A 13,753-nucleotide genomic window follows, 5' to 3' on the forward strand; every position below is an offset into this window, starting at 1 on the left:
GAAAGTTTTCCTGATGACATTTAGCAAACATTGCACAACAGACTTCTAAACTTAAACTAAGTTGTGTTTTTGTCTCAGAGAGCACACCAGTATTGCATACAGGTCTTTGCAGGTTTCTGGTGAATTGGAAAAAAAGTGGGCAAGATCCGTGTGCTGATCCAGCATTCCTTTCAGTGAACAGTCACAGTGCAGATTGACCTGTGGTCATGGTCCTAAACAAAAAAGCTAAATGTGTCTGTATTGGCAAGCTGCTACAATGGAAAAGGAGCTCCAAGCTGTGTAACAAATGTGAAAGTTAAGTCCCACAGTTACTCATGAAAATAGCATCTCCTTCATCAGCTTGAATGGTCCTGTCTGCATAAGCAATATGAAAAAGTGTGTTTTACAGAGTAATTTAAAAACATTGACATGAAAAATAAAAAACAAACCCTAAAACTTTTTCTCCGATCGGTGACTACTTAGCCTGTGGGCATTTCCTCAAAGCTATTGTCTTCTAATTATCAGTGGATCCCTTCAGTGAAGGAAAAGGCTGTCCTGTTGAACAAAACAGGCTGCTTGCAGGGGCACTGTAAGATTACGCCTGTATTTTGGCTTCTGTCATGTCAAGCACATGCTACAGAAGAGCAGGAAGAGAGGAGGAAATAACCTACTTGGTTTTGACTGAAATAAAACTTTGTTTTGATAGACTTAGATTGACTTGACCTGAATTGTCTTTGTGCTGATATGCCCTTTAAGTCCCACTGATTCATTGTTTGGAAAGTAGAGACTGTTATTGTTGTCTTGCATAACAGCTTTGAAGCGTTGGTTTACTCCCTGGCTTTGCTAGATTTCTTGTTTGTTTTGCTCTGTCCATCTGTAGGCAGTTGTCCTTCCTCCTTCTGCCTTTTAAGCATGCTGCAGTAGCTACGCCTCCTTCACGGGGCATCCTTGCCATTGTGGGCATGGGTGTACTTTTATTAAACTAATGTGAGCAAGCTGATGCTTCCACGTTCAGCTCTTCTGTACCTGTCTTCCTTTCCCAAGCGCTTGTAAGCAGCCTCTCTGTAAACCAGTGCTGCTGTTGAATGAGCATGAGCCCTGGCAGAATTGAGGTAAGACGTCTCTACAAATACTGGCAAACAAAATGGGAATTTTGGAAACCTTTCCTGGTCCTAAACTAAAGCAGTTTGGTTTGGTGATCCACCAGAAGGCAGAGGGCCCAACTGTGTTTCAGGGTAACCCCGGGGAAAGTGACTGGGCTGAACAAATGTTTGCATCTCCTTCCTTAAGAAGAGAACATCTTGTTTTCTCTTACTCTAGCAGTGACTGCCAGTGCTGTTAAAAAAGAGCTCTTTTTACACTTGCTGAGCGCTTTTTTCTTTTTCTTTTCTTTTTTTTCTCTCTTTTTTTCTTTTTTTTTTTGTGTGAGGGAAGGGAGGAGAATAATCACTTGAAAGACTGGGTGAGATTTGCCACCTTATGTGTTTTTTGCTGTCTTTTCTGTTCTGCTGTCAGTAAGTGCCCAAAATAAGCCTCCTTGACTTGTTAAAATGACCTGCACGTTACCTTGCTAAGGTACCTAGCTGCAGAAATATTTACAAAGAAAGAGGAAAACAAACAGTTCTTCGTGGATGTAGTACACAGGGCAAGAAATGCTAGACAAAAGTTGTAATAAGGGAGGTTTGGGTTGGACATAAAGCACCAGGCTTCTGACTGTGAGGACTTTGGAGAAGGTTGAGTTTGCTGTGCAGGGAGGCTATGGGTTGTCTCTCCTGGGTGGTTCTTTGGAGGAGGTTTGGCTGACATTTGTCAGCAACACAGAAGGACAGACTAGCTGAGCTCTTGAGGTCACTTGCTGCTCAGTTTTCTATAAAAATAGATGTGTTGCCTGCGTGCTTTCCTTACAGTTACCTCTGGGACATACTGAGGTTTGTGCCCAAAGTAGTAAATATTTTTGTTGAAAGCACTTTGACAGTGTAGGTAAGTGGCACAGAAATAGCATGCTGTCTAAACTACAGCGTGTGAATTTTCAACATCAGCTGAGCAGAGTTGTTACTACTCTTCTATCTTTCTGCTTGGAATGAGTTTTGGTTTTCAGATCTGAGAAGAAAAGGATGGAAATCTCAATGCTTCCCTCATCATTTGGGCTCAGGAACGTCCTCATCTCTTCCTTCCTGGCAGGTGTCTTCTCGGGCACAAATAATGTGAAACCTTTGAATTCTCACAGTCATTTGTTTGATAAATACCAAGACTTTTCTGTTAACTGATGAATTTGTAGCATTCTCAGGCTTGGCATCTGTAGTAGGAGAAATAATTCTGAGGAACATTGGGATTCTGAAGAACAGCTCTGACTTCAGTGAGAGGAAATGCCTCTAGCTGCAGAATAGGTTGCAATAATGACTTGCTGTAGCATAGGCAAATTTTAAAACTCCCTCTTGTTCTGAGTTGCTGATGCCTTATATAAGTTGGTGACATACAGAACAGAGATTTATAATAATTGCATCTGTTTAAGAAACTATTTATGTTGCTTGAAGCACTGATGGATATCTCTTCTCATCACTAAACTTTACTGGGAATGTTTTTGAGGGTATAATTTACCCCTAATTAATTCTTTCATCTTGATAAAAACAAGACGCATGTTACATGGTCTAATTTATAATCTGGTGTATTGACTTGAGGTAAATGACTCGTGACTTTTGTAAATCGTAATGCTTTAGCAAGCTGAAAGGGGTCGTGCTGATTTACAGCATGTGAGGTCTGACCTTAACTCTTCAGACTACGTAGTTAACATGACTCGTACTGCACTCTAAACAGTAGTGCTCTCCACTGGAGATAGTGAGAGTTACTGAAAGTGCTGAAAAGGAATTGAAAAATTCACCCTGCTGGAGTGAATTACTCCTCTGGAATAAATGGCATGAGCCATTATTTTTTTCTGTAATACCTGTTGCATTTAAGACAGTCATGTTTGCTCTGAAGCCCAAGGCTTGAAACTGCCCTGCGTATCCTTTGTGTTGCCATGAAACTGCTCTGATTTCTCAACAGGGTTGATGGTCTGTTGCAGCAGGCATGTGGTAGTTTAGAAAGTGCATATGCTGTCACCTTCCCAGAGTCCACCTAACCCCAGCAGTTCCTTGAAGAAACAGCAGTAGAGTCATACTCCTGGTGCTCATCACCCTGAAGTTTGTTGCCAGAAGACAGTTGGGTCTTGGATCCATCTGCTAGCAACACGGACTCTGACTAAAGTTATCACAAGGTACATGTCTGTGACCTTACCCTTTGGCCACCGGTAAGGAGCTGGACTTTTTGTGTACCCCTTCTCTTCAGACTTTATGGGAACTGTGGCCTGTTGCAGTCTTCCCACAGCTAAGTTTGGAAACATGTGGTGGGAAGCGTCAAGGGGCATGGTCCCGGATTTTCAGAGACGTGCCTGCCTTTGACTGGCAGAAAATGTTGCTCATTGCAGCTACTTGGACTTATTCAGATGGAAAAGGAAAAAATTTATTACAGATGAGTTTTATTTGATCTATAAAATGCAGTAATGAGTTGAAGGTTGTCGTGTGAAAAAGGAGGAGAGAGAATCTTGGTGCATGGTGGTTTATGAGAAAGAGTGGAAGTTGCCATAAAGCTGGAGATGGAAAGAATGTAATTGTACCACCTGCATCTGGTCCAGGAAACTCTTTATAAATGTGTTTGATTTTTAAAATGAATACTTCAAAATGTTAAGCCTAAAATACATGTTGAGTACACAGACACATTCTAGTTCAGGTTAGGAGATTTAAAGTTGCAGTGTTCTCATCAGAACTTTGTCCATGTTTCTCCATCTACTGTGTTTCATCTTTTTTTTTTAAAGATAACCTTTTAAAGATGACATATGTTTGGATAAGGATCATCTATAACACTTGCAGACACCTGTTGTTGAATAAAAAAACTGCCTAATATTTAATCTGGTAGAAGACTTTTTTTTTTGTCCTGTACAATTTCTCTGTGCTTAAGAAAATGTAGACAACATTCCCCTGGCCTCTCAAAGGGCCCAGTGCCAGAGTCAGTTGCTAGCTGTAACCATAGCTGTTTCTTTGTCTTGTTTTTCTGGGCACCTTAGCAGAAGACAGATGTAACTGAGGGTACTGTGCATGGAAGGTTCCACACTGACTGCAGGCTGGGGTTTGGGTGGCACACAAAAGCCAGAGAGGGAAGGAATAAACTTGAACAAAGTTGCAGGTGGATTTGTGGCAGTGATGTCTTAGTAGGGTGTATGCTACTCAACTCTCTCATTAGCAGCCCACCACCCCCTCTGTAAAGATCAGTAGTGACCTGAAAGTTCACATTGGACATCAGCTGCTGAGGATTGCAGAAGAATCTTTTAAGTTGATTAATTTTAATCTACCATTTTATTGCCTGGTGTTGATGAATGTGGAGTGCTGTGTTTGAAGGGAGGAAAAAAACTCTTACAAGTCAGCTTTTATAGATCAGGCAGGAAATGAAGTTAGAGTTGTAATGATGTGTCTAGGGAAATACTTGCCCAGTGTGTAACTGTCAAAAAAGGCAAAGTGAATGCTAGGCATTATTAGGAAAGGAATGGAGAGGAGTGGCACAAAAGCCACTTCTGTGCCATGATATAAATTCACAGTGTGCACGAACTGTCTTTGCAGTGGCTGAGCTGCTAGGAGTTTCATGCAACATTAGATCTTCAGGAAGGCGTCTTCCCTTTCCTCTGCCCTCTTCTTTCCTCTGCCCTCTTCTTTCCTCTGCCCTCTTCTTTCCTCTGCCCTCTTCTTTCCTCTGCCCTCTTCTTTCCTCTGCCCTCTTCTTTCCTCTGCCCTTGTAATTCTTTTGTGTAATCTATGTAAATTTATAGGGCTTTTTGTAGAGGATTGTAGAGTTTTCATTTATGTAATACTCCTACATATATCAGGCCATCCAGTCCAGTAAACTCTCAAAGACAGGGACTTCTTCCAAGTCTTACATTTAATAAGATGCCCTAGAGAATTACTGCTTTTCATTTAGTTTTATTTATATTCACATTAATGAGCTGAGTAGGTTCTTTAATGTATTGCACTTAATTTTTTCCAGAAATGAAAAATTTATTGTGCACTGATAGCTAAGAAAACAATTCTGAGTTACTAGGCCATTCCTGGCTGAGCTAATGGTTTGTTTTAAAAACAGGAAGCCCTTAAGTCAACTAGGTCATTCACTAATCTATAACCTGACAGACTTTAGCAGGCACTTGCTGGGAATTACAATTTGTGCAGGTGAGCAACATCTAAGTGCGTGAGTTATGGCACTCACAGATAACACCACATGAAGTGAAATATTATTTGCCAAGTCCTTCAGACAATATTGAGGAGATGTCGTGGTGTCATCACTTTGTGTCAGGGTATGAAATTTTCCCAGTGCTGGCTCTGTGACGGGCAGTTGGCCAAAACACTGTGTTGTTTCTTGGGAGTTCCTGCTGTGGTCTGCTGCGTGCCAGTGCATGCAAGGTGTGCATGCAGAGAGAGCTTGGCTGCAGGAACTTGGCTCTGTCTTCCAGTGCAGGAGCTCTCTCTTCTTGAGAGTCCTCAGTGTGACCTGTGGCAATGAGAAGGATGAGAGCTCCTGTGTTAGGACCAAACTACTGCGTGGATTGTAGCACCCTGCAGTGAAAACAACAGAAGGGAATTGTTGGAAGAAGGAGAGAATGTTACTGCTGCTTGTGGTGCTGGGAGTTAATTGAGATGGAAGAACCAGAGGCAGAGGGGCAGGAGGCAGTGGGCCTCCTCAAAGAGGAAACAAAAGTAATTTTCAACACTTTCTAGGATTTTGCTCAGGACTGGATTTCTTAAAAAAATGGGAAAAAGTTATGTGTTGTAACTGGTATTTCATAAGCAATTCTCACCCAGCCATCATTTGCACAGGACACTGGTACGTTGCTAGAGTCTGTAATCCACCTTTTTCTTATTCCCACCTTTGGCATCTGCTGTGAAGTCTGTCTTGAGGACAGAGAGAAAAAGGGTTGTATGGAAAAAAGTGTGGAATATTTGAGAATATGTTTAGCCCTTGTTTTGCTAGCAAGTGTTACACAGCTCATGAGTTACAGCCATGCCCAGCTTGTATCTCCTGCCTTCCTAGGGACAGCTGGAGAGAGATGCTTTCTATTTTCTTGCAAGTGTGTGTTGCAGAGCTACTGGCTTTATGTTCATTGGGTGTTACTGTACTATTCACATTGCCTTTTTCTTTATTAAATCACCAATTCAAACAAAAATGTAATAGGGAGAGTGTCAGAGAGTGCTGTAAAGCCACGTCTTGTGCTTGATGCAGGCAGAGAGGTGTCCTCTGGTGCCTGATGGCCACCTGGCTTCTTGCTGTGCATGGGGAATATCTGATTTTTCATATGAATGGAGTCACTTACTGTTCAGTAGAGGAGGGGGAGCAAGGGAAAGTTGTCAAATGTGGTTGCTGCTGTATGCCTGACTGTATAGTTAGGTGCTCAGATAGACCACATGAAGACCCCCAAACCTGCAAGTAAATGGTTTTGTGGATTCTGTCCGTGTCTCTTGGAATCACATCGGTTCATCTTCCCTCAGTGTTGTATAGCTTCATGCAGCTTAAACCTGGATATAAGTGCCTTGTATTCAAAGTCAAGTTTGAAGGTTGCAGGCCCTGTTTTCTTCAAATATACCTCAAGTGTTTGTCTCCTCCATCATCCATGCTGTTAGGTACTTTTGTCACTGCTTAAAATGCTTAGCGAAAGGGTGCAGTGCACTGAGGGCTCCAGCCTTTCAAGCCTGACTGAAACCATCAGTTTTGTATATGGTATCTGAAAGCTGCAATTGACATTACTTTGTTTTGACTTAAACAACCCATAGATATGCCTGCTGGTACCTGCCGTTGAGTTTGTATGTATGAAGAAATCCTCTTCCTATAAATAGAACAGCCTGTCCTCTTTCTTTCCCTTTAAATGCTTTTTCCTCAAAATTTTGCATTTAATGTCCTGAAACTTCACACAGCATCTTCTGGCTTGTTTTTCCTCATGAAATATCACCCCTTAAAAACACCAAACCTCTCCTGGCTGTCAGAACTTCAGGCTTCATTGTATTGCCTCTCCAGGACTACTGGTACAAATTTAGGATTCCTCTCCCCCACCCCCTTCACCCCCAATATTGTTCATGCTTCAGTTTTACTTGCTCCCATATTTTTTTTCTTCTTTCTTTGGGGAATGTGGAAAACAAAAACAAAATGGTGACTTGTAAGAGTTAGCTCATGCCCTGAGGAATTCTGTGGGACAGGAAGAAGTCACGTAGCGAGAGCATATCCTCCCTGCCAAATCTGAGGCATGTAGGAAGCAGAGGAGGGGTGTGTGAGTACCTCCTGAAAAATGTGTGAAAACCTTTCATGGAAAATGTTACGATCTCTGTTTGGGCATTGCTGATCTCCTGCCCTTAGTCTCCTGATATTCCTTAATTTGATTCTATGAAAATGCTTCACTCTTTCAAATCCCTTGAAATTTTCAGAAATTCATTATTTTGCATGTTGTCTTTTCCTGTATGCACAATTACATCTTTATGCACCTTCCTATTTTACTCCTTGTCTGAAACCTTCATTCACTTTTTGATTTTACTGCTAGTCTGAAGTTGCCAGTGTGAATTCTTCTTCAGTATATTTTTCTTTGCCATTAGATGTTTCCTTAGCTGAACCACGAGACCATGTTTTGCTGCTTCTGTCACTGCAAAGAGAAAATTAAGTGGTAGTGTGAAGTGAACTTGAGTTGACTGAATAAATGGAAAACATCTCTCAAGGCCCATGCCTATGGAAATAACTTCTATAGGCTGATTTGGAGCTGCCTTCTCTGAATTCCCTGAGGTGTTTGTGTAGGGCTTGGTGAACTTATGCATTGACTTCTGTGCACTTAAAATAAAGCTAGTAGCTGCTTGGAGATAATGATCTTGCAGACTTGAGTTGCATACTGCTTCTTGCAGATCACAAAATTTCTGGGAGCAATCTGTAGTGCCTTGCTCTGTTCTTTCCTTTCTGGTTTCCCCACTTCTGAACCAGAAAAACAAGGGAAAACAGTGCCATTTTTATGAATTTCATTAGTCACTGATGCTTTCTTTCTCCTTGACTAGCACTTACTCCTTTTATGAAGTTCTTGACAGCTGCCTCTTTATATTTGAAGCTTCATATTGTTGCCTTTTGTGGGTTGGAGCCGTGGGACCCTTTGTCACCATGCTGCTGCCCACAGAGGTCAGTCCCCCTCACCTAGCCAGGTTCAGCTGAGCTTCAGACACCAGCTATGAGACAGTGAAGAGGCCACCTGAGCAAATGGCTGGGGCATGTATCTTCGGGTGGTGGTGGTGTCCCAAAACTTGGGTCTGTCAATACAGTGTTCAAAGAGCTGGTCCACACCCAAAGTGGAGATATTTCCTTTTATTGCATACATGTGCGTCTATGGGTGCCTGTCCGAAGACAGCACACCAAGTCTTCAAATCCACAACTGTTTATGCACAAACCATGGATGTATTCAGCCTCCTCATACATACACATTGTTACTTTATTAAGTGATTGGTCAAAGTTCCTTTGCCTAGCTTGTAAATTAGTACGCATGCTCAGTCCTGTTACTCTACCTACTTCTTTTGAGATGGTGGTATGAATTGGGTAGAAGGTCTGTGAGTTGGTGGTCATGGTTGCCCCTCCTGGAATTACCTTTCCCTTAGTTTCTGACTTCCTCTGGCGAGTCTAGGCAGTTCTTCAGGGTCAACCAACTGAGTCTGCAATTTTATGAGTTCCACTTCTACCTTTTGATGGTTATGTCCTGCTTATCAGACAAAGATACATTGTTTAAATCATGAATCTTTAACAAATTTTCTCTGTTAATTTCTTATCTGGCCTCAGGCCAGTGAGGATAGGACTATATGATAGATATTTCTAGCAGCAATATATCTGGTCAGCTTAGTTTCTATTTTACACTTTATTTTGCTGGAACAATTTCCATATATTTAATAGATTTAACTCTGTCCTCTTTCACAATAAAAGACATAATTAGTTGCTTTATACTTTCAAAGCTGCATACAATTGATTAACTTTAATTTCGTCTCCTTCATCCATTAAGCTCAGTGTGTAGCAATACTGTGTTTTCTCCGATTTATTCTCATCAACTGCACTAGTTTGAAGAAAAATTAACTTCCAAACATGTCCATCTGCTTTGGCTACATCAAAGAGCTATTTTGGACTTCAGACTATTTAAAATCTCTTTTGGAATTTAAGTGCTCATTTTGGTGCTTATGGAGAGAGAGAGTGAGAGGGCATGACTTGCTGTAGGCCTGTAATGCATTGGGATAAACTCTCCTTCCTTTTCCATTGCTAACATCTTGATAACAAAATGAGACTGAGTTCATGCACACAAGAATTACGACAGTAATGTACGTACTCAAACCAAGGGGAGAGCAAATGTGATTAAAAGGATGTGTTCCTAATTGTATTTGACAACATACATTTTTTTTTAATGTTTTTTTTTTTTCTCAAAGTCCCTTGTTTGTGAAGAGTTACTCATGGTTCTTACTTTATTTCCACAGTTTGCAACTTCATGTCTCATGAGAAGTGCCTCAAGAATGTCAAGATACCATGCTCATGTATTGCTCCCAGCCTTGTAATGGTGAGTAAGCAGACACTGCCTTGTGCCTTTTTGGGATTATAGCACAAATTTGTCACTCATGAACATGGCGTAGTACAGTGGCAGCTTGTTAGTATCATAATGCTTAAATCAATTGTGTCAGTCATCACTGAGACTTTTATAGCTGTTCAAAGGCACGGTTACATTTCCTTCAAAAAGTCCCTGCTACAGGCGGCGGTGGATAGCCTGTCTTTGAAGAGCGTTATTTGCATTCTTTAAATATTACTAGGTGTTCTTACTTGTGTGTGATTACCTGTAAGTCTCGCAGTAATGGAGTGGGGTGACTGATTGATATCAGTGCTCTCAGAAAACCATAACATTTGTCATACTAAAGAACCCTGTACACCACCAAATTTTTACAGCAATTGCATCTTACTGAGAAAATGCTAAAGCTTCTCTGCCTAGCAAAGGGGCTGGGTTTGGCTTCAACTGATTGCTGCATCTTAAGAATTTGCTTGTTTATTTTGTCCAGAGGAGAAAATCTTTTAATTAAAAGCATAGGATTTCAAAGTCAAAGAATCAGAGGGCATGACTTAAATTGATGGTAACACTTAAAATTTCTTTATTTTGGTTATCTATAAAGTACTTGCTTTCAAATGCCCTGTGACCTTTTCTCCCACAAGACTTTATGCTTAAGAGATTGCTTTAAAAGTGTGTGAAAGATGAATCAACTTCAAAGAAGATAATGGCATGCAACTAAGGTATTAAGGAGATAATGTGTGCTTGAAGCCCAGAAGGCAAATAACTGTATCCTGGGCTGCATCAAGACAAGCGTGGGCAGCAGGTCAAGGGAGGTGATTCTCCCCCTCTACTCCGCTCTCATAAGGCCCCACCAGGAGTCCTGTGTCCAGTTCTGGAGCCCCCAACACAAGAAAGACATGGACCTGTTAGAACAAGTCCAGAGGAGGCCACGAGGATGATGTGAGGGCTGGAGCACCTCTCCTGTGAGGACAGGCTGAGAGAGTTGGGGCTGTTCAGCCTGGAGAAGAGAAGGCTCCGAGGAGATCTTATAGCAGCTTCCAGTACCTGAAGGGGCTACAAGAAAGCTGGGGAGGGACTTTTCATAAGGGCAGTTAATGACAGAACAAGGGGAAATGGCTTTAAACTGGAAGAGGGTAGGTTTAGATGAGATATTAGGAAGAAATTCTCCACTGTGAGGGTGGTGAGACACTGAAACAGGTTGCCCAGGGAAGTTGTGGATGCCCCCTCCCTGGAAGTGTTTAAGACCAGGGTGGATGAGGCTTTGAGCAACCTGGTCTAGTGGAAGGTGTCCCCGGTCATGGCAGGGGGATTGGAACTAGATGACCTTTAAGGTCCCTTCCAACCCAGATCATTTTATGATTCTAAACTCAGAAGAAAGCAAAGCGTATTATCCACCTGGGAAAGGGTGATAGAAAAAGAAAAAAAAAGGAAAAGGAGATGAGAAACTACTAGAGAAGTAGTAAAACACTACAAATACCTTCAGGAGCCATATGCAAAAGTCAAATGAGACATGGCTGTAAAATCAGAATCGTGTGTTACAGATCTTATTCACTAAAAGCACATTTATGGGAGCACGTTGTGTGAACCCAGGAACCTGTGGAGGGGAGCTGATTCCCTTCTCTGTATCCTAAAATGCTTTTCAAGTTCCTTTATGTTATGGAAACTTACGTAGGGCTTGAGACAGGAAAGTTTAAAACAATGTGTAACTCAAGTTACAGGAATTGGATAGACAGAAATTAGCTACTCGTTCCTCCTAAATTTGCTTTCTCTAGATGATAATGCTGTTAGGCTTTGCTCCATGCTTCCTTTTCCCTAAAAAAAAACATCTTGAGAGGCATAAATTAGATGGCAAAAAGGAGTCTGACACATAGGAAGTTGTCAGTGAAATAGTAAGAAATACTGCTCTTAGTCTTAGAACCCACAGTAAAGGGACATGTAGATAGTGAGAAACATCTACTACTGTTTCAGGAGGCTGGCGGTCAGTCATTGCAGCATGGGAAAAGAAACGGTAAGTCAGATACTGGTATCTTTGCAAGGATCTTTGGGGGGGATGGTACAAATCTAACTGGGAAACACATTTAATTCAGAGTGTCAGAGTCATAAACATTTGTGACTGCTTGTTTTGTGAATCTGCTCTAAATTTAGTTCATTGTTCAAACTAGTATTTGTTCCTTTGCTTTTACATAGCAAAAATCCTGCATTTAGATTTATTAATATTTCCACTTGCACCCATCATGAGTGTCAGTGTAGTTTTTATTCTTCTTTTGCCAGTCCCCAACTTTTATTCTTCTCTACCTGCCCCAACATGTGAATTTTATCTAATTGTTTATTATATACGCATAAAACCTAACCATGCTTGCTGTGCAGTAGAATTTGTTTCATGCGAGTGGTGTTGTCAGCCCTCAAAGCTGTTTGCAGTTTAACGTTGCTGTGCGTAGCTGCAGAGTCTTCTGTGTTATCCATGTTAAGCTGTAACCATTATGTTTTGAAAATACTGGATTGTGGTACTCTTTCTGTACAACCTTATCCTCCTTGATGTGGTGATCCAAGCTGCATTAATCCCGGTCTGTTGTGCAAGTGAAGTCTGCCGTATGGGAGACGTCGTTTTGTGCGCAGGCTCTGTCGAAGTAAACATTGAACTTGGCATTTGCTTTAAAAACATTACAGAGCAAAAACCAAATGACAATCATCATCGTTTACAGAATGTGTGGAAAGTTTATTTTCTTAATCTCCCTGCTCTCCTATCAGATTATTTAAATATATGTCTTTATGAAAACGTCTAATGTAGGAAGGAACATTGGTGGGATTTTTTTCTGATAGTTCCTTCTAGTATGTCAATATTCAGTGTATTACAGAAATGAGATTTTTTAGGGTTTTTTTTAATCCCCTGGATTTCATTTAGAGAAGATGGCAGTTGTTAAAGTTTATCAGTGTGTGTCATGTGATACTAAGTCAAACTGTCAGAGAATAATTTTTCGGTGGATGTTTCATGGAAACTTTTATTCCTGAGAGTAGGGTTTCCTTCACAGGATGAAGTAAAGGCCTGTAGAGTCACAAGTATGCCATGACTGCATCCAGACTCGGATGATTCTTGATGAGTTCACTCTTAAGGCTGCCCTAAGACTTGCACTATTATTAATCATTATAACTTGCATTTAGTATTCCAGTTTGTGTTTTTGTGGTTTGTAGGGAATATGATTTGTTTCACTGGTAAGGTCTCGGCAACTTTTCCAAATTCCTATTCTCTCTCCCTTTGTTCCTATAAGTATTTGCCTGCTCTGAGTATGTGTAAAAAACCAACTAAACAAACAAGAAACAAAACAAAACCAGAGCAAAAAAACAACACCCCAAAACACCCAACACCAAACAAAACCCAAAATAACAATGAAAGCAAAACCTCTGTGATTGGGTGTGAAATGTGAAGTTTTATTTTCCCTTATTAGGTTGGAATTGAAGCTGTATGACAACTTTTTTACTGCTTAGATTTGCCGTAGAAGTGGATGTGTGTTTTCTCTATAACTGTTCTTTGAAAACTAAATGGAAATGAGAGTATATTAAAAGTAGTTTTAGCAAAGTTACTCATTTGCGATGCTTGTTTTTCATCATTGTTCTGTTGGTTCATTGCTGTAATGGTTTCTAAATATTTCCACTTCAAGGGTTGATGGGCTGCTTATGAAACTTTGTGTGCTTTTGTTCTTAAAGCCAGGTTGTCTAGAATGGAAAAATGCTGCTTTAGGTAATGAGCTTCTCCTGAAGCTTTCTATGCTGAAAATAGAACTTGGCTTTGTAGTTCAGAACATGGGTAGCCACTGCACTCATAGGTTTTGACAGTGAATGGGAAGGTTGTGGTGCTCGCAGACGTCTCTGCTTGGGCAAGTGCTGCCCTTGTCTGCTGACCCAAGTCTCTCCATCTGGCTGCTGGATTCAGCTGTGTGGCGGTGGTTCTTTGGGTCAGTTCCTCATGAACTGAAAGTAGACGAATGTAAAAAAGGATACTGGTAAGTCCCCCTAACCTCTCTTCTGATAATATATTCTGTATTGGATACTTCATACTTTGTATACACAACGGCAGCATCTCATTTTTGTGCAGTTGAAGGACTTTTGTACTGGGACACAACCTCTTCTTTGTTTATTTTTTCTTCCTAC

At 41.0% G+C, this 13,753-nt stretch overlaps 1 protein-coding gene across 1 annotated transcript in view; it reads left to right on the forward strand.

Annotated features, from left to right (window-relative positions):
- Positions 1-9,527: 9,527 nt before the first annotated feature.
- Positions 9,528-13,753, forward strand: part of DGKQ (diacylglycerol kinase theta) — a gene marked incomplete at its 5' end in the record, with an annotated part of 67,107 nt that continues 62,881 nt past the window's right edge. Inside the window, one exon of the mRNA XM_010175680.2 lies at positions 9,528-9,607. Coding sequence (XP_010173982.1) covers positions 9,528-9,607 — 80 coding nt within the window. The remainder of the gene's footprint in view (positions 9,608-13,753) is intronic.

Source organism: Antrostomus carolinensis, unplaced genomic scaffold (assembly GCF_000700745.2).
Source record: "Antrostomus carolinensis isolate BGI_N321 unplaced genomic scaffold, ASM70074v2 scaffold119, whole genome shotgun sequence".
NCBI lineage: Eukaryota > Metazoa > Chordata > Aves > Caprimulgiformes > Caprimulgidae > Antrostomus > Antrostomus carolinensis.